General features: G+C 43.6%; 1 protein-coding gene across 3 annotated transcripts in view; it reads right to left on the bottom strand.

Annotated features, from left to right (window-relative positions):
- Nucleotides 1-444: 444 nt before the first annotated feature.
- Nucleotides 445-25,678, bottom strand: part of hivep2a (HIVEP zinc finger 2a) — a 72,192-nt gene continuing 46,958 nt past the window's right edge. For all 3 annotated transcript variants that reach the window (XM_036550107.1, XM_036550108.1, XM_036550109.1), the window contains 8 exons: nucleotides 23,244-23,403; nucleotides 11,888-11,952; nucleotides 6,340-11,711; nucleotides 5,621-5,772; nucleotides 4,430-4,605; nucleotides 4,063-4,164; nucleotides 2,676-3,604; nucleotides 445-1,467 (listed from right to left, as the gene is read on the bottom strand). In XM_036550107.1, coding sequence (XP_036406000.1) covers nucleotides 646-1,467; nucleotides 2,676-3,604; nucleotides 4,063-4,164; nucleotides 4,430-4,605; nucleotides 5,621-5,772; nucleotides 6,340-11,382 — 7,224 coding nt within the window. In that variant the 5' untranslated portion in view covers nucleotides 11,383-11,711; nucleotides 11,888-11,952; nucleotides 23,244-23,403 and the 3' untranslated portion in view covers nucleotides 445-645. The remainder of the gene's footprint in view (nucleotides 1,468-2,675; nucleotides 3,605-4,062; nucleotides 4,165-4,429; nucleotides 4,606-5,620; nucleotides 5,773-6,339; nucleotides 11,712-11,887; nucleotides 11,953-23,243; nucleotides 23,404-25,678) is intronic.

Below are 25,678 nucleotides of genomic sequence, written 5' to 3'. Positions count from 1 at the left end.
ACAATTTATGAAACATGGTACAATAAATAGTATAGAATTGCTGCTGTACACAAAAGCCATTGAATTTCACTCATATAAAAATATGTTTTAGTGCAACCTTACATGTATTGATACTTCACATCATTCAGACTCAGGTGTCCAAAAAAGAAGGGAAATTACAGTTATTACAAAGCCGATACACAAACTCCATATATTTACATGTTTTCCTGCGTAATATGCTTATAAGAATATAAGCAAAAAGGAAAGAAAAGGCACACACCCCTCTGTACATTTAAAAGTACCAGACTGGACAAGTCCATAAGCAATTTTGGTCAGGCTCATGTATAAGTTAACATTATATATATATATTTATATTTATTTATACTTTTCTGAAACTTTAAATAAGAAAGAAATGTTTTTGTTTTTTGATTTTTTTAAAATAGCAAACCAGGTTATAAAAGGCATGCTATACATACATTTAAACAGAACATCTAATTCAATTTGCTTGTTTAAAGACCTGTTTGTATGTGTGTGTGTGCATGTGTGTGTATATGGTGGTGAGAGTGAGTTAACCTGTGTGCATAAATATTGTGTGTGTGTGTGTGTGTGTGTGTGTGAGCACATGTGATGTCTTTAATTTCTAACAGCATCCCCTTTCACCATCATTCACCTGTCATCCATGGCTTCTTTTGTTGAATCTTTAGCCCTCTTTGTGCTTGTTGGCAGTTCCCTCGGGCCCTGTTGACCTGGCATTCTCTCCTCGGCACTTTTACTGTAGAGAGCGGAGTGGCCTGGTGGCACGGGCTTTGATGTAACAAGCTTGTCCTTTTCAGCACTGGAGTCCAGGGGGGCGGACGAGGCACCAGCCGGGGAGGGCCTCATCTCGGAGCCACTAAAGTGCTGAACCCTGATCTGAGGGTTATCTACAGGGCAGGGATGAGGATGAGTGGAAGGGTGGGGATCACCTGTTTTCGCAGGCTTCTCCAGCGGTTCTTCTCCGGCGATCCGGAGGGAGGCAATAGCTTTCGTGCAAGTCTGAATGCTCTCCTCCTGTTTGCTGTCTGTGTCCGTGATGTCTGCGTCATCCTCCGGGGGCTTCTGGGCTGGCGGGCCGGGCGGGCCAGGTGAGCGGGCCAGCAAACCCCCCTGGGAGCACGCCAGCCTTTCCTGCAGCCGGGATGAGTCTTCCAGCCCTCTGGCGCCGCCCTCCTGGAAATGGAAGGACACCTCGCTGGTGCTTGACTCCTCCGACGTGCTCTTCTGCAGCGGGAGCCGCGGGGAGTGGACCAGGCCCGTCATTGACGCCGGCACCGAGTGCACCATCTGGATGCCTCCGATGGGGATCATGGGGAAGGGGGCACGGACCTGCACCTGCGAGTGGAGGGGGAGGTGGCTGAAGAGACCCTGGTGGGAGTTCGAGGGCTCCTGGCTGCTGTGGCTCTCTCCTGGCAGGTGTGAGGTGCCCTCCAGGGAACTCTTCCTCTGTTCCTACAACCAACAAAAAGGAGAGAATTTGTGACCACCGCACTTTTTGCTAAGAGTCTAGGTCATGCACATGGACTGTCAGGAGTAACAACGTGATCACTGAACAGGTAAATAAGTGATCTCCCCTGTAAGTGCATTGATATCTGATGCAGGGTATGCTTTACTTGAATGCTTAATGATCTTTCAACACAGGTACGGAAAATCTATATGATATATTACAACAGATTGAAAAATAAAGTAGCACTGTACTCTTAGATGCCTTTCATGCCTTTTTAGGAGCAATTTTATGAGCTATATAGGTATTCCTGACTTAAATTGACTTTTGGGAAATTAATTAAATATACAAATTTCTATATGGTTCTCTCATATAGAAAAACAAAACTGGATTATTTTGCCTTTTGTTAAACATGTGATTGTGTCAAAGAAAATGCTTGAAGAAACTGAACAAGAAACACTGTCATCTTACTAGACTAAGAAAAACAGTTAAAATGCATTTTAACAGATTTGTTAACGGCACAGAATAAACTACTTTCATGTATTACATGACAGCCAGCTCAGAGCTTCAAAATGGATTTGTGAACATATTGTAAACTGTGCTAAAACAGGCTCTACTTCTTGCTTTATTTAAACCAGGGTTCTTGGAAAGCAGGGTTTAACAAGGCTTGGAAGAACAAATGAGCACTTATTAGGCACCACACAAAGAGCCAACCATACATTACGGGCATTGTTCCCCTGCGTTCATACCCCACAGTTTTATGGACAGCAGCCAGGTGGAGTTGAAACAAGTGGTTCCAAAACGCTAAATACTCCCCTTTACAGTGCAATGTGACTGTTGCATTCTTTCATTTCCCCCTGTTTCTTAATTGGCCAGAATATAAATAGAAATGTCCCTTTCAGTAGTATTAAACACATCAAATGTCTTTTGGGTTTTTTTGTTGCAACAGCAGGGTATGCTTGTTTGTGTAAGAGATGTTGTTTTTCTTTGCCTTATGGTACTAGGTGGTGAGTGAATTAACTCTTCATATAATAATCATTTTTATTGCATATTTATAATAAGCAGGGTAATACAGGAAGTGATTCAGACTTTGATGGCAGGAGAACCTGCCTGGAAAACATGCTAAATGCTGGTGTTGTTCTTTTGTGCTGGAAGTCACTCTAAATAAGATCTGTCTGCTAAATGAATGTAATGTAGTATAATGCAATGTACATACCATCTCCATATCTGCATGGCTTCTGCTCCTTTGGCCTAGTGGGACCATTTCCGACTGCAGGAATGGGACCCAGGGGGCGCTGTGGTGATGTGATCCCCGCCTGGGTGACACTGGCCTGATCATGCCCCTGTGTCTGCTCCTGGGAGACAGCTCTCTCCTGCCAGCGATGTCTCTCCCAGGGGACACAGGCCTTCCCAGGGATAAGGACGTGAGGTGCCCTCGGGGCGAGAGGTCTCTCCTGGGCGACAGGTCCCTCCGAAAGGAGACATCCCTCTTCGGGGAGATGTGCCTCAGCGGGGAAGCCTCCCGCCTGGGAGAGAGACGCCCTCGGGGCGAGAGGTCCCGGCGGGGGGAGAGGTACCGGCGAGACGTGGGCGAGGGTTCCCTGAGGGGAGAGGAGTCGCACCCCGGGGAGGAGAGACGTGACGGCGAGAGGTCGAAGGACGAGGAGCTGTGCTCCGGCGACAGGCCAAAGTCCTCGTCCATGGAGCTGGGCACGTCCAGCCGGTTCTTGTAGTCTTCGCCGAGCGCGCCCTGCAGGAGCCTCTGGTACTCCGCCATCTGGGCCTCGCCCGCCCTCTCGCCTGGCACCATCAGCTGGGTGATCTGGATGCTGGGGAGGCTGGAGAAGTAGCTGATGAGCGGGGGCTTTGAGGCGGAGCCCAGGAGGTCGGAGGAGGCACCCTGGGTGGCGGCGACAGCGGTGACGGACAGCGAGGGGATCCCATAGGGCTGGGGGCTCGTGCTCCTGGAGCGGGTCTTTGGCGTCGAGTCGCCCTCGTACTCGTCGTCCTCATCGTCATCCTCGTCGATATCATCGCCATCTTCTTCCCCGCCTTCTGAGTCATCGGCATCGGAGAACTGGTGTTCAGCCAGGCTTCCCGACAGGCTCGTCTTCCCAGAATCCCTCTGTCCTTCTTCAGTATTATCTGTGAAAAAGGATAGTGTTTAATTCGAATCAGGATTGTTCTTTTATCTGATTTTATCTCAATGTAGCAAAAGTATCATGTTTGTGCTAAAAGACAAATAAACGGCACTGAGTTTAATCTTCACATGGAAATGATATCCATTAAGCCATAATACTTTTCAATTTACAATTACATAGATCAACAATGTAGTTCATTTCAGTTGGATGACAACAGTCCTTGGATTTCTTTCCCACCTTCGCTAATATAACATTTGAGAACTCTGCAATCCAACCAGGAAAGGCTTTTATTGTGCATCTTTAAATTGGGTAATTTTTAAATAAACCTGGCAACCCAAGGCACTCCTGCAATTCATTACACTAATTGTCCCGCAAGAACCGCAGCAGTGAAACTTGCAGAGCCCAGTGTTTATCACACATTGGCTCCTAATGTGTCCAATTTGCCCAGAGTCTGATTCATACCGGCTTCCTCTGCCTCCGCGTCGTCCACAGATGTCACTGACACTCCAAGCTCCAAGCACTTCTTCATGTGGGCTTTTGACTTCATGTGTTTTGTCAGGTTTCCTGAAACCACAGCAGTGGAGGAGAATCAAAGACCTCTTTTGGGAGCTGGACATGAAAGATCTGGCTGTTGAATTCATCAGTGCTCCACAGAAGCCAGTATGTGCTACCATTTCAGTGATGCAGACAAATGTCTTTATTTCCTCTTTAATCCAAATGCTTAATTGGTGTTATTGTCCTCTTTTAAACAATCAAGATTATTACTATTGTTATCTTCCCTTTTGAAAGGAAATGCATACATGTTGCTTTGCCAGAAAGAGAGACCCACCTTTAGTTTTAAAAGCGAAATTGCAGAACTTGCAGACATATGGCCTGACGTCCGTGTGTGTGCGGATATGTTTCTTCAGCATGCTGGGCTTCTTACAGCGTATTCCACACTCCTCACAGATGTACTTCCCTCTCCCCCGGCCCCTCACATAAACATAGTCTTCATTGGATTTGTACCTGCAAAGAAAACAAGCCCAGCCTTTTTAGCATGCTAAGGTATAGGGTGTATAGGAGCATGTTTAATGTCATCCAATCTGAAGTAAATCAAACAGGCCACGTTCCTTTAAGTGATTATGGGTATCAGGCTTTTACTGCTTAGAAAATCATTCCTGTGCCAAATTCAACTATGCATTGGACCAAAGAATTTTTACAGCTGTGTCCATTTATGGTTTTATTTATTTATTTTTTATTTTTTTTCACTGTACAGACTAATGCCAATTATGTCAGTTAGGTGACTGTCTTGAATGATTTCCACATAGTGCTGAACATTCAAATTCTGGGAAGCTTAAAAATTAAAAAAAGGATCCCTAAACTAAATTAGATCAACTCTGTAAGCTTTCAAAGGCTTAGCTGCTCTTCATCTGATATTCAAGATGCCAGCTGTAACGTAGAAAAGGTCATGTACAGTATTAGATTTTTTTTTAATCTTTATTATTAGGGAAAGACATGCATTATACCAACAGGATTGCCCATGCAACAACAAAAACCTTCTGGGACTTACATAATCAGGCTTTGCTCTATATCTACTTGAGAAATATGCCTATAACCTTTTTTTGCCACTACTGGTCAAATATATTTGAAAATGTATAGTAAATCAGACAAACAGTGGACGACATTTTAATCCCCACAACGCCCACAACTGCAAATAACATTGGGCGGTCATTATAAAACCAAGCAATTTGTGAATTCACGTAACCACAATGATTTTTTTTTCACATTCTTATAAAAGCACAACACTCAAAAATAATTCAGACACAAGGCATCAAATTAAAAATTATTTGCTCTGTGGAGAGTAGAATTATATTTCAATGCATTCCATTTCTCAGCACAAAACCACTAATTCACACTTAAATCACAACAACATTAACATTTAATTGGATAACTCAAGTAGGTGCCGCACACTTATATCAAAAAGCTTCAAATTAAATTTCAATGGTTTATGTCAGATGTGCGGGGCAGCATCTTCACTCACCCTCCTTCAAATATTTTGATGCGCGTCGGCTCAGTCTGCTTTGAAGACACCTCTTTTTCACCGTGATCCTCCTTCACTCTGTCCCTTGAACCGATTCCCTTCATTTTCTTCTCGAATTTGCTCACATCTAGCTGCATGAGCTCTGGCTTCATCTGAGAATGACAACACTTAGAATGAATACGCCACATAAGGTCATTAAAAAACCTTTAGAAGGTCATTTAAAAACTACAAACTATAAGATTTCCTAACTAAATACATTTTGATATTTTTTATATTAAAGTCAAGTATTTTTTTCTTAAGTGGATCACTGAGCCTTTCTAAATATATTATTCTTTTATTTGTTTAACTGTTACTTCCTTTGGGATCCAATGATATTCTGTACAACAGCAAACATAACACATTATTTACACAAGTCATATTGTTTTCTCCAATTTTCTTTCTTTTCTCACAAAGGGTTCACTTTGGTTACTTTGGCTAAAGTCATTTGATACACATGAATTTGTCTGTTGAAAAACACCTTCACTCCTTCACCTGGACATTTCTTTTCTGTCTTGTCTGCATGGTGTTATCTTATTTCCTCATGAAATACTTCATAACGCTATCATCTGTAATTTTTTTTATTTTATGCTTATCTTGGAGTAAGATTCTTGATAGGTATACATGTGATACATATGTAAGGCATGAACACAAACAATGGGTGAAAGCTTAAATTGTGTTACCTGATCAAACTTCTGTTTCCAAGAGAGTGATGATACAACTTTGCCAGTCCCAGGCTGACACATGGGAGCCATTGTGTAGGTTTCTGTGTTCTTCCTCTGCTTTGAGCGGAGCAGTGCTAGAGTTGTCTTGGTATTCAGGCTGGGTGGGTTGGGGTTATAAGAACTGACAGACCATGAGCCATAAACAGAGGTTAGAGGGGTAGTTTGGGCAAAGTTTGGCTTGGTGTAATTCAGGAAGCACCAGCTGACACTCGTCGTCGTGCGAAGACTGGGGAACTGAAAGAACTGTTGAACATCGGCTAGATCTGTGAGCAGAAGGGTGCTCCCCACGATGCCTCCTCCTTGATTGGCGGCAAGCTGTACCAACATGTTCACCGGTATCTTGCTGCCCGCTGTCTGCTTGATCTCCTCTTGAGTATCACTTGTGGACAGCATGGACTGCGGGCTTGAGCTGGCTTCGGGGGTGGATTCATCTACATCCAGCTCCTCGGGGGACTCAGCCCCATCTCGGGTGTCTGTCACTATCTGTAAAGGTGGAGTGAAGCTCTCGGTTGGCGGTATCTCTTGCAAATGAGGTGCAGAAGTGCGCAGAGGTGTCTTCGATGAGGGAAAATCAAGCAGGGGTGGAGATGACATGCCCTCTTGGTAGTCAACTGAGCCCTCGGTTTTCTGAAGGTCTGGCTTTGGCGACGTGCCACTGTCTTTTGACACACTTGAGTTGCTCAGTTCAACAGCACTCAGTTCCTTCACAATCTGACCATACATTTTTTCCTCCTTGACCCGTTTTTGTTGTTTAGTCTCAATGAAGAGCTCCAGACTACTAGCCGGTGACAGCATACGCTTGCTCCCACCAATATTTGAAGAAGCATCGGTGGTGGAGATGGTTCCAGAGGTCAAGGAAAAGGGGATCCCTGTATTGAGTCTCCCCGACAGGGGCTCTGGCATCTTCCAGAGTGGATAGCGCAAGAGTCCTGCAGGGTGACCCAATATCTGTGATAAATTAAACCCTGCTCCATGCTTACTAGTGCTTGTGAGTAAGCCTTGAGAAGTACTGTCTGTGCATATGACCTTTGCAGAAGATGTGCTCTGGGCATGAGAAGCAATGATCTGTGAAACGCTTGTGTACATAACACTTCCGTAAGATGGCACATGAGTCTGAATCCTAACAGGAACTAGCATACCAGGTTGTGAACCAGCATTCTGAGTGGCAAAGATTGGCTGAACTTGCTGCAAAAGCACTGAGCTTGTAGAAAATGCTTTCAATGGGATATGGCTAAAATGCTGGGAGGGAAGTCGAGGGGTATATTGGTAGGTCTGATTACTTGCACCATCAGTTTGTCCATCACTTTGCTCCTGAATCTGTTGCAGCTGAAGTGACTTTTGGTGAGCTGGCTGGGAAATAGGCTGCCTGATATGCATTTTTTGTAACTGATGTGTCTGGAAAGCAAGGTGCTGTTTGTGTCTCTGTGCTGGGTCAGGATGCCAGAACAGTCCTGTCTGAAATGGCAGGAAGGGAGGTTGCACCAAGCTGCTGTGAAGTGAAGAATACTGCATTATTTCTTGGCTGAGAGGTTCATGTGGACGCTCGCTCTCTGAAGGCTGTTGGGCAGGCAGGTGAGATGTCTTCTGGATGGGCGGGAGGCCCTCTTGCTGGCTATCCTCACTGATGCTAGATTGTAATGGATGATGATGGCTAGGTTGCATCCCCCTCTTGGATCTCACTACTTCGTTAGGTGTTGTTCCTTGAGCTGAACCAACCAAAGATGAAGGAGTGGTGTGCCAAGCAGGATGTGACAGATGGAGGCCGCTTTGTATGTGTTCTGAGTGTTCTTGCTTAACATTCATTTCCAGGCCCTGCTCTTGCACCACAGTTTCTGGGTAGACACTCAAGGATGCTTGTCGTACCAGGAAACCCCGTCTTCGTTCCTTCATGGCTGAGGCGCTGGCATAGATTTCTCCCTGCCTGGATGTGGATGAAAGACTTCCATAGTCAAAGGACTTACTGCGGACCTCTGGAACCTCTGTGGGCAACGTGCAGGGTGCCTGCTCTGAAGAGGAACGTCGCATCTGGTGTTGGTGTTGGTTTGGTATAGAGAGGGAGTGTCCACTGCCTGGCACCGTTAAGAATTCAGACTGCTTTCCAAAGTCATCCTGCTTGGTCGGAGAGACCGACTTTATGCTTTCTTCCCTGTCAAAGGACATGGAGAAACTTGAGCTGTGAGACAGATTACTCTCTTGACTGGGGCTCCTGGAGAGGCTGGTGCACGTTGATTCAAAGCTCGATTCCCCAGAGGAATGCTCCATTTCAGCCAGACGCAAGCGTTTCTTTTTTGGAGGCAGTTTCTCTGCAGGAAGCTGAGACAAGGTTTCACTTCTCTGCGGCCACTGGAACTCCTCCACATGTTTCTCTGGTTCTTTAATTTGTACCTCGGGTTCTTTTTCTGGTTTGTCTGGCTCTTCAGTCACTCTGATTTCAGGCACTTGGATGTTAGGTTGACGCACCAGTTTGTGGGGCACATGATACTGCTGACTGGATGAGAGGGCACCCACTTCAGTGTCACTCTGTTGCTGCTCCATGCTTTCAGACCTCAGAAGAGAGTCTGGGCTCTGCACCTCCTCATTGTGTTCTGTATCTGACTGTTCAGAATATTGACTAGGGAGTCTGTCTTGCTGGTAACATGGGTGCTCAATTGATTCTGACTTTTCAAAAGAGCTGGGTCTACTTAAAGAGTTTGTGTGCTGGATTACAGAGATTACATTTCCAGCAGTCTTTCTGTCAGATTCAGGCATGAGCACCACGTCTTCTGAAGACATGCTAGCACCTGCATCAAAGCTTTCTGATTGGCTGTGGACACTGTACAAGTGTCCTTTACCAGTGGGAGTAGCCCTTGCAGTTTCTTGACCTGGTTGTTTTGAATCATAATCTCCAGGAGAAACAAGCATTTCAACAGAGCCACTGTGGTCACTACCACACAGACTAGGACTATCCTCTTCATCCCCAACACTCTTTTCCTTTCTGCGCTTCCTTGTGGCAGTTTCTGTCATTCCTACTTTAGTACCATATGTACTGTATGTTACACGCACATCGGGACATGACAGATCTGGCCCAGATCCTTTCAATTCTGGTATCAGGGGTCCACGTTCCCCAAGTTTTATTGTTCCAGAAGCTGGGAAGTTACTCTTGGAGATGTTTCCATAGTTGTCAGATTCTGCATGCCCTTCATGTGCTGAGTGTTCAAAAGCAGCCTGTCTCCGAAGCCTCCTCAGACCTGCTGAACCAGGGTAAAATACGTCATCAGGGGTCATCATCTCATCAAAGGAGTGACTCACTCTTAGACCCTGTGGGACATTGAGATTTGTCGGGGAGGATGTTGGCATTGAGTTGCTCCTTATAAGTGGCCCCGAATCAGATGGAGCCTCAAGGAGACCCGTGTTGCTTTGGCAAGAGACGGATGGATACTGTTTGGAGTCACCGCCTGTTACCATTTGAGATTCTGCACTGTCACCTCTGAATAATACATTAGCATTTAGTTTAGCTGGGTTGTTTTCATCTTTTGAGAAGAGATGGGACATGTGATCCTCAGCAATCTTGCCCATGCCTACTTCAAGCATGGCACCAGATTTATCTTTCAAGTCCATTATATTAGTGTCTTGGCCAGCCACAGCTGCCATCCCGACCGTCATGGATTGCCTGCCCCTGGAGTTTGGCCTGTAATACCAGGTCCTTCCGAACATGATTTCCTCATAGGACTTTGCGTTTGTATTCGGTGGACTGATCTGCTGCTCAGCGCTCTCTGAGCGAGAGAAGTAACCCGAGTCTGTGCTGCCCTTGCTGTGGGGGCTGAGGAGGTTCAGAGACTGCTCAGAGTCCTGCCCCTTTTTCTCAGTGAGCCTCAGGGCGAGCCTCTGCTTGATAGTGTGAGATTCGTCCATCCGGCCCACTTGAGAGCTGATGGGAGGTGCTTCGATTTCCGTGAACTGGGGACACTCCATTGCTGCTGAGGGAACTGCCTGCTTGGGGACAATCAAGATAGGCACTTTCATGGGGGCTATGGCTAGCTCCTCAGCCGCATCAGCGTAGGCTGGTTCACCACCCTTCTCCATTGTGCTTTTGTCAGATTCAAAGGATATCTGGGGGATGGGGCTGTTCTTGTCCAGGAACATGGAGGCCTCTGCTGACTCCTCGTCGGTGTCCGTGCTTTGCTCACCATCCGAGTGTACCTCTGCCTCTCCCACTGAGGACGCCTGATCCAAGTCAACACGGGCGCCTGCCAGCTCCGAAAATGGGACCAGTCCTGCTTTGATGGCATGGGCATGAGATTTTCTGTGTTTGTACAAATTGCTCTTGGTTTTAAAGGAAAACCCGCAGGGCACGCAAGGATAGGGGCGTTCACCGGTGTGAGAGCGGATGTGCTTCTTCAGCACGCTGGGTTTAGCGCAGGCCCTGCCACAGTAGTGGCAGATGTACTTCCCGGGCTTCTTGGGTTTCTGCTCCTTTTTGTGCCCCTCCTCCGGCGGTTCGATCCCGGACTGGGAATATTGGCTGAAAGAAGCGGGTAAACTGGGGGACTTCCTGCGAGGGAAGACTGCCCCGTGGCCACGGGGATGCACGGGGAACACGTCGTCCGAGGTAAATGACGGCAACTGGCTAGCGAAAGGCCAGGCGTGAGCCTCAAGGCCAGGCTGTGGCTTTGCTCCCGCCAGGAACCTCTCCTGCATCGGCTGCTGTGGAAATGAGGGTGGTAACTGGTAGGAGTAAGTGCTGGGGAATAGCTGTGTGTATTGGTTCTCCTGGGATGACTGACCAATGGGAGTTGATAGCAGCTTTCCAGAGCTGTACTTTTGTGCTGAGCCAGAAATGCTACCACCGCCGCTTTGCATCCCTTCACGGTGAGAGTGCCGTTTCCCTGCTGGGTCAGCGAAAGTGCTTCTTTTTGTGCCAGCTGTGGGCTCCGAGACCCACTTCCTTTGTAGTGGGTTCTTCTCTCGAGGCTCCTTGGTGCATTTCTGTCCAGCAGCAGCAGCAGAGTCAAGCGGCTCCATTTTCCTCTTATCTTCTACTAGGATTATCAAAGGTGAAGTTTGTTAAATTGCTCTAGAGTTAGCAGACATGCCATATGCTTGTCCACCTGGGCAGGCCTTAAACACCAGGTCTGTCCATTTTGACTTTTTTTGGACTGTGTCACTTGTTTTGTATTGCTCAAACCCTCTTTTGTGGGCATCAGACCACTTACTTTTTAAATATTATGGTCTGAATATGTAAACTTTACTTTGTCTCTCAATGTTTTTATATTTACAAGTGTAAGGTAGCCCTGTCTATAGATGCCCGTTCATTCAGACGTTTTGTCCAATTCTGCAACTGTATGATGCTCCTAGGGTTATATGAAAGAGAAGACAAAAGAACAAATAGAAATTAATGTGTGAAGGTGACTGTTTTTTGTCATTTTAAAGTGAGAGAAATAACAGCTTTGGAATAAAAGTTGTGAAAAATGACAGAGAGTATGCTTAAATCACATATACAGTAAATGTCTTTAACAAAAGTACTTACTTCTTTCAGAAATGCAATCTGGTTGGCTGTATGTAGATTCTTCTCAAGCCTTTTGGGTTTTTTTCCTTCAAGAAAAAAAAAACAAATAATCAAGATTTATTGATGCATAAAGACGCATAAAGCACTTCAGTTGTTAATTGCACTGAGCTACCGATAAACTGATTGTCAGTTTAGTTGCCTATCAGCTAGTAGCTAGTATATTTCTGATTTAAAAAATGTTAACAGGCACAGTTACATATACAGAATAAGATTCAATGCCAGAGTCAGGTCAGCCGAAGATGTTTCTCTTTTTTCTCAGAGTGAAGTTTTTGATTGTGGTGGGTGCAAAAACTCTTCCCAAGTCGTGAGTCATCATCAGCCACCACCGTGCCCACTCAGTTCCTCAAAAGACACAAAAGGTGTAAAAATAGCCTGTGAAATGCGAGTGACGTTCAGCGCCGTATGCCCTGAGCGTGGGTGGCCAGATAAGACTCAAAAGAGTAAGCTGCGAAGCGACCGCTGGCATTTTTCCTTCATTGTGCCTCTTTTCTCATCTCGCTGTTCTAAAATATACTACAGACACGTGGTGGAATACATAAAAATAAACCTGTATCTATGGCTCATTTTACATGGTTAAACGTTTATGCGCCACATGCACAAATAAGAAGGCATAATACATACATTTTATATCTGCTCAAAGGAGGCCTGTGTACTGTTTTTTTTCTGATTTCAGATTTTAAGATTGCGAAACCCCCAGCAGAACCTCACTGCCCGCACTGACTTGGCACAAGCAAGGAAATAATGTGACACTGCTGTCTGGAAGGCAGAGTTACCACTATAAATAGCCCCAAAGAAAACCACTGGTATTTTTAGCACCTGAAACATTAACTTTTGGTTCATTTTTGTTATTGTATTTTGCCATCCCTTGCACAAAAATGTACATGCTGAAACACCACGATAGCCTAAGATATGTCTACTGGGGCCAGAGGGTTCACTACATAGTGCTGAGTATATGGGAGTTCAGTTATAGAGGGGAGAAACTATCAAACATAGAGTAAGCCTTATAATTTACAAATATCTACTTATTTCTTATGAAACATGTAGATCAATGTTGTCTTCAGACATAAGAGTAGAACACACATCTACACAATGGTACTTAAAACATAGAACACTAGAGTCATACAGTATATTGAAATCACTTATATCTAAATGATGTATAGATATTATCACCACTATTTAAAATGCAAAATAAGATTTTTGTGTATAACACTGTATAGTACACACTTTTGTTTGCTTTCTTTATGTTAAGAAAACAAATTATTGCCTCAAGGTAATGCCATTGTTGTGAAAAATACATTGTACACAAAGCTTTGAATTCACCGTTAAGAAGGAACACGCACATTACATTGTGGAAATGAAATGTGTACTAGAGACAAGAGAAAAACTGCATCTTCTCAGACCATGTTTTTTCTTGTGCTCCACATAGGTCCACTCCTTTTCTTCTTGGTTGAAGGGCTCAGTGCGGTCCGTTAACATCCCACTTATTCTGAGAAGTGCCTATTTGGCATTGCGATTAGAGAGATCTCTGGATTGTGAGTTTGCAGGTTTAATGTCCAACTGGGATGGACAAAGTCTAGACATGACCATTGTGGGAGCCCAGAGGTATGAGAGTTGGAATTGCCACTCAAAAAAAAAGAATACGCTTTCTTCTATGAAGTCGTGCTTTTATGAGATTCCCTTCAAGATAATGTGTTTTTTCTGGCTAACTCTACTCTGTGGGGAATCATTTTACAAATATACCCCCTCATTCATTAACTTCGCTTATCCAACAAGGCCTGCCTTATCCGACGAAAGACTGAAAGCCGCACCTTAGACCTGGAATTTACAGCAAAAATGGGAAAACATCTGAACCGAAAAAAATACGACCCAGTCCAAAAGTATGTCAACATCTCCCTGCTTAATATCTACAAACTACAGAGGTAACTTTTTGGGATTTCCAGGACACTCTGAATTTCAGGTCCACTCTGAATTTCAGGTCCATATTGCAGATTTTCAGGCTTTCAAGGGATACAAAATGTCCTGAAGAATTAGAAACTTCACTAAACAGGGTGATAAAACTGGGGAAAAAGGAAAGCATTTAAAACAGTACATTTACAATATTACAACACTCTGCGATCTGGACTTAATCATGTGTCGTTCATTTAAATCATCCGATTCGGGTCCTTTCCTTGCATTGTGACAAAAAGGTCAAACAATGCCACAGAGTGTGGAAAATACTAAAGTAAATGCCTGTAAAAGAGGGAAGTAGAGCAATCTGCTAGGGATGGAGTCAGTTTCATACGTCACACTTAATGGTGGCCTGGCTCACCGCTTACCCCTTGATCGACGCCTGTGGATCCATGAATTAATAACTCTGTCTGGGTAGCAGTGTGGCATAGTGGTAAGGAGCATAACCCAAAGGTTGCCGATTCCCAGGTGAGGCACTGCTGTTGTACCCCTGAGCATAGCGCACAACCTGAATTGCTACTCCAAAAGTCCAGGTGTGTAAATGTTGAATGATTCTAAGTTACTCACTACAGTTAAGGGCGTCTGCTTAAGCAAGTGTAATGCAATGTGATACGTCTCAGCCATTCCCTCTCATTGATGCAGATTATAGTCTCTTGTATAGCTCTTTACATGAAAGTTGCCAAGATAGTGGGTTAATCTCTGCCTTTATCTTACAAAGACTACACATCCTCATTATGAAATAATGTACTCAGTGCAGGTTTAAGATGAAGAAAAATGCTATGGCTCCATTCATAGATTTTTTTTCTTTGCCAGGAGGAACCTCTGGTTTATGTTGCATAAGATACCTCTGAGCAAAACTCAGAAAAAAGGTACTGAATGACTTATATAATGCCATTATTTTTATCAAGCTGAAGTGGATCATATTTTTGAGAATGGATGAAAATATTCCGAGGTACTCTTTTGACAGAGTGCGAGTGCAGCGTGGTGGAAGTGTGCGTGGGATGTACATGGCAGAGACTGAGAGAGTAGAGGGCTTTAAATCTGACAGGGAGACGAATCCAGAGCACATTCTATAAGACCCGCAGAAACTCAGAGATCCAGATGACTCAGACCAAATTATGTAAGGTCCTGAAAGTCTATGAATATTCAGTCCTAACGGGGTCACTTTGCCCATTGGTTATGGTCCCTGGTTTTAAACGCAGACATGCACACCCACCCACGCATGCACACTATCGCACGCACATAAGGGTACACCTCCATGGTGGTATTGATTCCTGTGGAGATGTGCTTGCTCTATGGTTATTAATGCATTTTGCTGTTGAGCATGAGCCCTGCGTGTTTCTGGATGGGAGCTGCAGGCGTTTGCCCCCCCACCTCCCGGCTCTCTCCCTCTCTCTCCCTCTGTGGAGCTGAGAGTGTGTGGGAAGCCCTTAGCCAGGGGCCACAGCACCCCCTACACACTGACGCACTTCCCCTTTATGTGCAGGAAAGAGCAACCCTCACAAGGACCCTTTTTTGAAATAGAAACACATTCTCTTACTTAATTCAGGGATTAGGCTCTTCACATTTCTGTAGTCAGATTCTGGAGAAGGGATTAGCACTGCTACTTTGTTTGTATGTGAATAGATGGTGTGTGGTACATCCATCCTAAAAGGATTTAGCATGCTATACTGCTAAATCTTAAGCCTTTGGGACTAATTTTACAGTGGAATACAACAAATCCCTATATGAGCAATGTCCGCTGTATTCATTCGAAATGAGTGGTAATGCCTTTTTTCTCCAGAAAGTTCATTGTGGGACACACACATTGTAAAAAATAAAATGAAATAAAACAAATGATAAATAAAACAAAAACAGACGTGGAAAATGAACTAGAGTTGCCAAAGTATGATCTATAAATATTGTGAGTCATGCTCTTAAACACTGCTATTATCGACTGCTTTGCTGTTTTAAACCTGCCAAAGTTACAAAGTTTACAGCCATAAACAAATACAGGTAATTCAATCAACTTCAAAAGTTTCCAGTTCCTTCACTTTTATAGATTATTGTTTTAACACAAATATGTTTGTGAAGTTTGATCTATTGACACAAGCATATCCACCTCCATACACCTTGTACATAAAGTACAGCATTTATAATACAGATCAGTTGCACATAAAACTGTGTATACTGCATACAGCAGAAACTAGTGGAGGCATTCAAAGTCACTAACAGGGCAGAAAGACAGTTGGGTGTAATTCACAGTCCCCCCAGAAAACCATGGGTGAAGGCATGTTCAACTACAGTATGAGGGGTCCTCTCAGAGACCAAATAACACCTTGTATCTATATTTCTGGTGGCATCACTGCTGGGATGTAGGTCCCCTGGCCGTTTCATATTTCTTTAGACACAAGTGGCACAGTTCCTTGTCTTTTCCAGGACGGATCTTGAATAATTGAAAGCATTGCTAATCGTTTCCATTCAGTAATTACAGAGTTTATGGTAACAAAGCCCTGCCTTGGAGTGGAGTGGATTTTATCCACGGCCAATGAAAGCTGAAGCTTCGTGGTACCTGACTGACCGCCCACACCCCGCCCCTACACCCCCCCCCCCCCTTCCCAACCCACACACACACTGGGTGTTGAAATACACACCAAATTTTACCTGACTACAGGGAGAGCATTACTTTTTAAATGGCCCTGAAAAACAAACAAGCGATCTAGGCTACCATGCACCATCTCTCAATTACCCAAAGTGGAACAAAAAAATAGCATTATGTTGAAGCCATCCAATCAATTGTGTTTCAGGTCCTTGTTACAGCTCTTCGAGCTCATTAGTGTTGGAGACTGAATTTTACAACCTCAACTGAATTTATCAACTGGCAAGGATGAAACATGAAACAGCGTCTGAAAATAGACTGGCCGTAGTATCCTACAATAAAGTACTGTGTTTTTAAACAGGACTTGGCACTGAAACTCTGTTCACCTGAAGTGGGTCAGAAAATGACTGAAAGTGTGCCACATCGAGGAAAAAGGCCTCACTGCAAGATCTTTATAGTTATAGAACAGAATGTTTACATTTTAAAGTAGTGGTAATCGTAATATCTCCCCCCCTTCCCTTTTTTTTACCTAACTTTAGTCACTGCCAATCATGCATTTCATGCATTTAAGCTTGTCACCACCACAACAATAACTGTTGAATAAATGTAGGAGAGCAGAAAGAGGCACATACAGCCCTCTCATTCACAAGCACATTGACCATGACTATTTTTATTGATGCCATTATATGCTGTCAAAGGATAGGTGCATCTTCCTGACACTGTCTGAGTAACTCACAGACACCCACATGAATCCATGTGAGTGTTGAGAGTAGAGTGATGAGAGAACCCCTGCTGACCTCCCAACCCCTATTCTGCCAAGACGAAATATTCCTAAACTAGCCACATTCCCCAAATATAGGCTCATGGTTATTGTTGGCAACCGTGGTTTTGAGCCTGGGATGTAGGGCTCAGCCTGTGCTTGAGACAAGCAGCTTTATTATCTGAGCCACTCAACTTCCTCTCAACTCACTCAGTACCAAATCCTTCAAGAATTACAAAGACTACACCTCATTTATCAACTGAATGACTCAATGTAACTCAATATATTTTGGAATGATTTTTGCGCAATGTGTTCTGAGACCATCTTGGCAAGAATGATTTGATACTGTAAGCACCTGTACTTGTATATTTCTGAAAGACAGAAAATAAGGTAGCAACGCAAGGGTATGAGTTAAGTTGCCTACAATAGGATATAATGATTATTTCCATACATTAATAAAGCCAGTAGAACACCAGCACAATATTATAGCAACACAATATCACTTTGCCCATTATCCATTAGTCCAAATTCTGTAAGATGAATGAGACACTGGCAGATCTGGAAAATCTAACAGGACCTTTCAGTGAAGAATAATTCTTAAAAAGTGAGATATTTTTCTAGCTTGCTTTGACTATCATTTACATTCTCCTTTTGCTCACAAGGCATGTTTCAGGAGCAGTTTCAGTCCTTGTAAGCAAGTTTTGTGGATGTATCACCAGGACTCTGTGCGAGTCAGCCCCCTTGAGCGCAAGGGTGCAGCAACTCCTCATTAGGAATCACCAGATAAAGCACAGCTAGGTCACTGCTCATGCAAGAGAAAACTAAAGTGGAGTAAGAACTCATTCAAATTGTTAAATTGTTTATTCATGTTTCAGTGATGTTAATGTGTACTAATTTAATTTTTTACAAAGCTTTACTTTCAGACACACAGAGATGTCTTTTTTCCATTTGAGATTATTGTAGCATAAAGTCTTCTGAGAGTTAACATGTATTTGGATACTCAGACAATACCTAGCCAAAATGCTAGTAACTGGTCATATCACAAAAAAGACTCAGGATATGTGTCAATATAGCTACTTCATTGTTACAATGTAAATGTAACATTTTCAGAAATATGAGCTTGTTGTACAGTCAATGGATATGATCATATATATTCGACTGCTTACTTTTATGCAAAAGTATTCTGCTGATAAAATATACTGCTATTGTGTTTTACCTAACGTATGTAATCAAGCTAATATTACAATATTAAAAAGATATTGATGATGCAATATAAACTAATGTTACATAAACATACCTTAGATCAACCAGTAAAAACAAATTGCACACTAATCATATTTCAAAATTCAATAATGTCCATATAAAATAAACTTGAGGGCTTACTCACTTCAAGGTTACTTAAAGTACATTTCATTGTTGGCCATTTAATCTTAACAGTTTTGGGTAGATCTGTTCAGCTATCAGCTTGCTATCAAACTCCTGGTAGGTCAAATACAGTTGTCTGTGCATACACAAAAGGAGCCAAACTCACACTACATTGTGAATAAGCTGAGACTGATCCAAGATCAGCGTTTAAGGGTACTCTCTATCTACTGCAAAATCTGTTTCACAGTTTATTTACTGCTTCAACTGAATGGCTCTAAGACTTCATTCTGTATTGCCACCGACTGGTAGTGGTGCAGAATTCAATCTCAATGTTTTAAAAAAGGATTATTGTAGATCCCAGGAATCAGGCCAGCAAACCTACTGCACACATGCTTGTGTGTGGTAAATTAGTATAACCATGGTCCATAACATTTATATATACATACTACATATATAAATATTTGAAGATACATAAATATTAAATGTAAGAATTTCTTAAGCATACACTGTTATAGAGGGTCAAAAAGAACAAATATTTTGAGACAATACCAGTGGTATAAATGAATTAACTTGCTCTGCATACATACACACATACAAATATGTACATGGGGAGAAATGGAGAAATATCCTTGTTTTGCTGTTTTTTTCCAGTGTGTAACCATAAGTACTCTTAAAAACCAAACTGTGTCTTTTAAAGAATCTGAGTGCACTGAAAAAAAAAAACATGGCATTAAAATTCCGCCCAGTCTTTGGAATAAATCGGAAGTCGGTGGATGAGCAGGGAGGTATTTTTAACGGTGTGGATGTGTGTATATTAGTCTTGGACCGAGACTGTATGCGTGGGACATATCCCACAGCCAGCTCGAGACAGGCTAAAGAGTGTGGGTGACAGTCCTTGTGTGGGAGGAGAAAGCATGAATGCAATCTAGGGTTATGGTGCTGATGAATTGCGTTATGAAAGGCCCACTTATGCAAGACGGTCATCCTGTTCCCCGTTGGCGTCAGCCAAGTGGGATATTGGTGCACTGAATGGAAGCCGCGCAGCAACAGAGGAGCCAACGGCCTTTCATCCAATCAGAGGGTCACGAAGTGGCCCTCGTCTCCTGTCGAGACACCTGTTTAAGTGCATTAGTGTCTGCTAGATGGCTGATACAAAAGGCGTAATGAGGGCTGGAAAATGAAGGAATGACTGTACAGGAAAATGGAAAATCCACGAGTCTAAAGGTGGAAGTTGCAGCGTGACAAAAAAGTTTGGAAGTCTTGACATCCTGTTATGCAGACAATAGGTTCTTAACATAACAGCTTTGCAAGAAGGAAAAGAGTCTTACTTGTTTGGTATGCGTTTGAGATACGGTATGCATATGCCAGTGAAAATTCTTCCCTTCTGCAGAGTTTTGTAATCATACAACTGAACATGACTTGAGTTTTAATTCTTTGTAATGGGGTAAAATTCGAACAGCTGTGACATTAGACATTAAATATGACAATAGCATGCCTTATGCTGCCTTTAGTGAATAGATTAAATGTTAACTGCCCCTCTAGGAACATTTAACAAGACCTTATTGTATAGTCTCAGAGTTACAAACTGGCTCAAGCCTGAGTCAGGAGCCCAAGCTATAGAGTTGCCCTAGCAATGCTTTGAGTTGTTTTCCCACTTGTTTGTTTTTTTATATATCCTTTCATGATTTACATGTCTGTCAATTCCTCTTCTGTGACTCTGCGAGAACAGTGATTCCCTTTTGGCTTTCATCCAGAGAATATCAGCACGTTTGAGAGGGGCACGTGTTTATGTCCCCTTAGAACTGATGTGTACAACAGCACAGTTCAAAAATTACCATTCTCTGGGGAGCCTGACAAAGAAAGGTGAAGGCACAGACATCATGCACACAGAAGCTCTGCTTTTGTGGCTGCACGGTTTGGCGGAGTGGGGGGCATGTGAAACACCCCCCCACCAGCCCCCTCCGTGATGGCACTAGCATCTTGTCTCCAAGACGAATGAGACCTAAACCATGTGTGGATTTTGGAAAGCCGTGATAGGGAACAGAAGGTGACATCATCTCCCAGACAGCTAGCCCACCATCTTTTTCTTTCTTTTTCTTTCCCCCCCTCTGTCAAAGACCTGACCCGTGGGATGTGAGTTTGAGTTTTGCCCAGGGTGTCAGGCCAACAGGCAAACAGAGGAAGGACAAGCCACGGCACTTTAGCTCCTCTCAACATGAGGTCATGCTGAATGCACCTGGCACACTCACAGTCTAGGCACAGTCCCCAGCCTCATATACAATTACCAATCAAATGAGTGACCTGGAGGAGGTAGACAAAGGGAAGCAAACAAATGCCTGCTTGCTTCCAGCAGACTGCACTCACAGTGCACAACGCAGGGCAGGGCGGAACCAGGTTCAAATGGAGCTGTTACCAGGGACGCCATGGCAACAGAAGTTGGCACCAACGTACAACAAAATGAAACCCCCTCACCATTGACAACTGTCCTTGAAACAAACAAAAACTGCTTTTTTTGCAGAAAAGGGGGAAGGTGTGCTGTAAAGCACCTTTCAGCACCGTTGTGCACACTCCTCCGACTGTTGGATTTACAGAGTTTTCCTGAGAGCGGCAGTGGCGTGTGCTGTGTGGCCCGCAGCTACTGGAGTGTGAAAAGAGGCTGTTTAACAGGGATAAGACTCACGGCTGTAGGTGCAGTTAGGATGTGACTTTCAAAGACCCAAACAATGCCCAGTCTGCGAGCTTTCCCACCCCACAGCTGCAGTTGTTTACTGTACATGTTTCCATTTAGAGCTGGAAGAAACATATCACATCTCCCTATAGAGAAAAAGCAGGAGAATGGAGGGAAAAAAAGAAAAAAAAAGGCTTCATGTTGGTCTTAATTGTCTATGGAAAGACTGTCATATTTTCCACTGGGTAAGCTTGAAACCATTACTGAGCTAGCCTTCATTAAATTTTCCACAACATTTTGCAGAAACGTCAGGAAGCAGCTGCAGAAGCACTGATTAATTGTCTTTCTCGCTGGTGCCTCCACTAACAGCACTGCATTTCATTGACACTACAATCTTCTTCTTTTTTGATTTTCTTTTCACCTACATTAGAACTTCATGAGCTATGCCCGAACTTTATATAAACATAACATCTGTGACCAGTCATTAACTTTTAAAACCATGTAACTTTAGGAAAAAGACTGCTTCCTATGGGCGTTTCAGCTGTGTCTATCTTGGATTATGCTTCAACACATGTTCTGGCCTGAAGGGTATTCACGTGTCAATCTGAAAGTCCCCCCCCCCCCATCATATACACACACACACACACACACATATTATATGTGTGTATATATATATATATATATATATATATATATATATATATCACTATGTGGATAGGTTATTGTACAGTTCTGGCAAAAGCCAGTGGAACAGTACACCTCATAACTTCCAAGTATTTAACCGCCGAAATTCTATAAAGGAGGTGCAAAACAAGAGGGAGACCATCTGGAGGCCATGAGCTTGGGGCTGGAAGTGGAAGAGTTTAAACATCTGCCACAATCGGCCCCTGCCTCCCTCCTGGAGTAGACCAAATAAATGACTCTAGTCACCGTCCAAGGTGAACAGCTTGGGTTATGGTAGGCAAACAGACATGAGTAGGGTCTCTAACCAGCACTGCAATGAATGACATTATAAAAAGGATTCATTTACACTGTGAAGGGGTAGTCACTGACGCAGAGATATAGATGTCAGCAATGATGTATGCTCTGGAGATGCACGTTTTTTACATGTCGCCCACATTCAAGCAAATATAGAGTGGATATATTTGTAAAAGTAGACACACACTTCCAGAGGGAACCATTCAAGTTCCAACAGCTTGGAACATTCAGCTCTTCATTGTGAAAAGGTGAAATTTAAAATGACGCATTAAGGGTTGTTTGAGGATATATTCCTTGTATTCAATGCTAAGAAAAAATGTGCTAGGTAAAGACGTGTATCATGGCAGAGGACATTCTACTTTAGTATGTATGTATGTCCCCTTGGAATCTAATTTAGATGTATAATACAGAATGGGGAGCCCTTAGAAGTGACTATTGTTATACAGAATACAGAATTTTAATCATAAGATTTATTCAGGGGTAAGACTTTGTTGTTGACACCTCTGGTGCATGTTCAATGATGTCTGAGGAAAGACAAAGTCTTGAGCACTGTTATGAAAATCGCTTATACAATATACTGTATGGCTTTGAACATGAACAGTGGAAGTGCTTGCAATGGGTCCAGTGAGGTAACCCTAGAGAGGTAAAGCACAACAGAAAATGATCACCCAACCACACCACCTATTTCCCAAAGTGACTGGACGTCGTGAAAGACTAGAGCCTCGGTGCTAGATATGAAGTACGAATAAGACCAGAGATAAACCATTTGAAAGGTTTCTGTTCACAAAGACACTCAATGTTTGGGTTAACTGCAACCAGCACAAAAGATGATCAGCCAAAGTTTTAATCACCCATCTGCCATCACTGAGCTCAAATGATTTTATCCTGGATCAGGATAAAAACTGAATGCTAAATGTCTGGGGTTGGGATTCAGGGTGGGCAAGCTGATCTTTGAAGAGTTGTTTAAAGCCACAGGTACCCCTGTGCGCCCTGGAGGTCTAACCTGTCTGTATGGACTCACCAGCACAGCCTGCCAGGAACAGCTCTTCTGGGAGTTTGGTGACACGTCCGGTGTCGTCTGTGGACTTCCTCCACCCGTCTGCAGCGTACCAGGTCAGGCTGGCGAGCCGATTAGGGATCAGAGAATCTCCCTGGCCAGGCCTTAGAGACAATGCAGACCACTACAAGGAAGACAAAAGGGGAAGAATGATTCAAGAGAAAGAAAAAAAAATTTGAACGGAGTGCAACTCACAGGCTCTTCATTGATTAACATTGTTGTTTTTTTCAAGTGCTGCTTGAGAGCAACTCAACCTATGATGTCAGACAGACCTGGAGAAACAACATCTGTCAAGACAGTGGCCCCTGTGCAAGAGCAATCTGGTTCTGGAAAGGTCATTTAACAGCACATTTCCAGAAAGAACGCCCAGGCCACGATCAGCGCAACATCAGTCGAAAATGACAGCGTTACATAATGCAATCTCTGAGACTGATGCAAAGCCACAGGCTGCCACCAAAAACCACAACTCAAAACAACTCATCCGCTGACCTTTTCTCCTAAATACAATCTACAGCAGTGACGCGCGAGGCATGCGATGTTTCCCCGGACTGTCAAATTTGGCCTCCTGCCTCAGCGGGAGAGCTGCCTTGCCGCTTTCTGAGGTCTTTGCGTAGGCGTACGTTGATTTGCAACCGACCTCTTTGGCATTGCTGACACTAATAAAGCGCCTTGCTATCTATGACACCTCAAGTTTTTGGAATAACTGGCTAAACAGGGGCAAATTTCTCCTTGGAGACAGGCCTTCAGGCGATCTGTTGGAAAACAGCAGCTCTCGGATTCAGTGCAGGTGCTCTCCGTCTTCCACGCCCCCAGCGGAGGGTCAGATGGATGTTCTCCTTTCTGATGACAGCATTTGACAAATTATACAAACCTTATCACCCTGCAAAAGGACAAGACCTAATTATAATTAGGTCGGCTGATAATCTTGCAAAGATTTCTTTAATCATTCCCAGAAAGTTCCGATGACTAACTAGGGGCAATTCATAATCTCTCCACAGTGACAATTCAGAGAAATTAAATTAGCAGAAACCCACGGGCCTCGGGCTACTGAAAGGCAGCAGGGCCCACTCCTTGCCACCGCAGAGACTCTCCACTCCCTGCCTGCGAAGATGCCATTTCGATCACCACGATTTGGCCTTGGTCCACAGATACTGCCATATATGTGAAAATATTTCATTGTGGTTCTGGAACGGGAAAGATCATTTGTCCTGATTAAAGTCAGCGGCATGACGGATAACAACATTAATCAATTTTAACAATTTGTGATTTTTTTTTACTTTGACAATATATCGGAGGGCAGGGAAGTGAAAACATATTCATAATATGAAAAAAAAATCTGCAAATAGTACAAATGGTACATCTTCATAAAAATTCTTCTCGGACGTGCTCAGATACAAACCACTTAGACTCCACTTGATAAATGATTCATCCGTGCCATTTCAATACTTTCAGAAAGTATAAAGATAGTCCACTTCATGTGGAGTTCGCTAGCAAATTTCCACCCGATGACAGGTGCTGCTGTGTGAGGAAGGGGGGCTGCGGGCACACAGACGCTCAATGCACAGTGAAGTGGTGCTGAGGATACCTTACATAAGGAGTGCCTGTTCATGTGTCTCATCTCTCCTAGCACAAGTACGCTCCCTGTCTGGAACACTGGAGCCGGGAACGCAGCAATCAGCCATGAACCTCACATACGAAGCACAGTAACCCACTCTCACGAAACACTAGGGTCAGGAACAGTGTTAAAGAGGGATCAAACTAACCCATTTGCCTAAAACATGGGGGTTAGAAACACCACGAAAGAGGAATCAAACTAACCCACTCACCTAAAACACTGGTGTCAGGAACAGCATAAGAGGAATCAAACTAAGCCATTTGCCTAAAACACTATAGTTAGGTACACAGCAAAGCTAGAAGCAAATTAACCTGTTTTCCTCAAACACTGGGGTCAGGAACACCACAAACAACACTTCAACCCACAGAGGAAGCAGACTAATCCACAAAACAAAGGCATTTTCATGGAGTTGCATCACTCAGCAATATAGCTCAAAAGATAGAAATGGTCACAGGAACCCATTAAGTCAAAGAAAGCCCTCAAATAACCTTAGTCCACTTTGGTCCTCTTTATGACCACCATATCCACACTAATAGTTATCCAAATAAATTGAATTTGTAGAGCCTCTTTCATGGTTCTCATAGCACCTTGCACTGTAAGATAAACATCAAAATCCACTAATCTGTGGCACCCAAATGGGTGACGCATGACTGCCATTTTGCTGACCACAAATCAGCTGAGGTGGAGAGGGATTTATTCAGCCAACTTAAGTGGGGGATGATACGATTGCTAGATCTTTATAGAGCCTGATTTGGAATTTGGACAGGGGAACCCCCCCCCCCTT

This window comes from Megalops cyprinoides, chromosome 17 (genome assembly GCF_013368585.1).
Source record: "Megalops cyprinoides isolate fMegCyp1 chromosome 17, fMegCyp1.pri, whole genome shotgun sequence".
Classification (NCBI taxonomy): Eukaryota; Metazoa; Chordata; class Actinopteri; order Elopiformes; family Megalopidae; genus Megalops; species Megalops cyprinoides.
The sequence above is the reverse complement of the archived record's forward strand: the minus strand, read 5'-3'. Positions and strand labels throughout refer to the sequence as shown.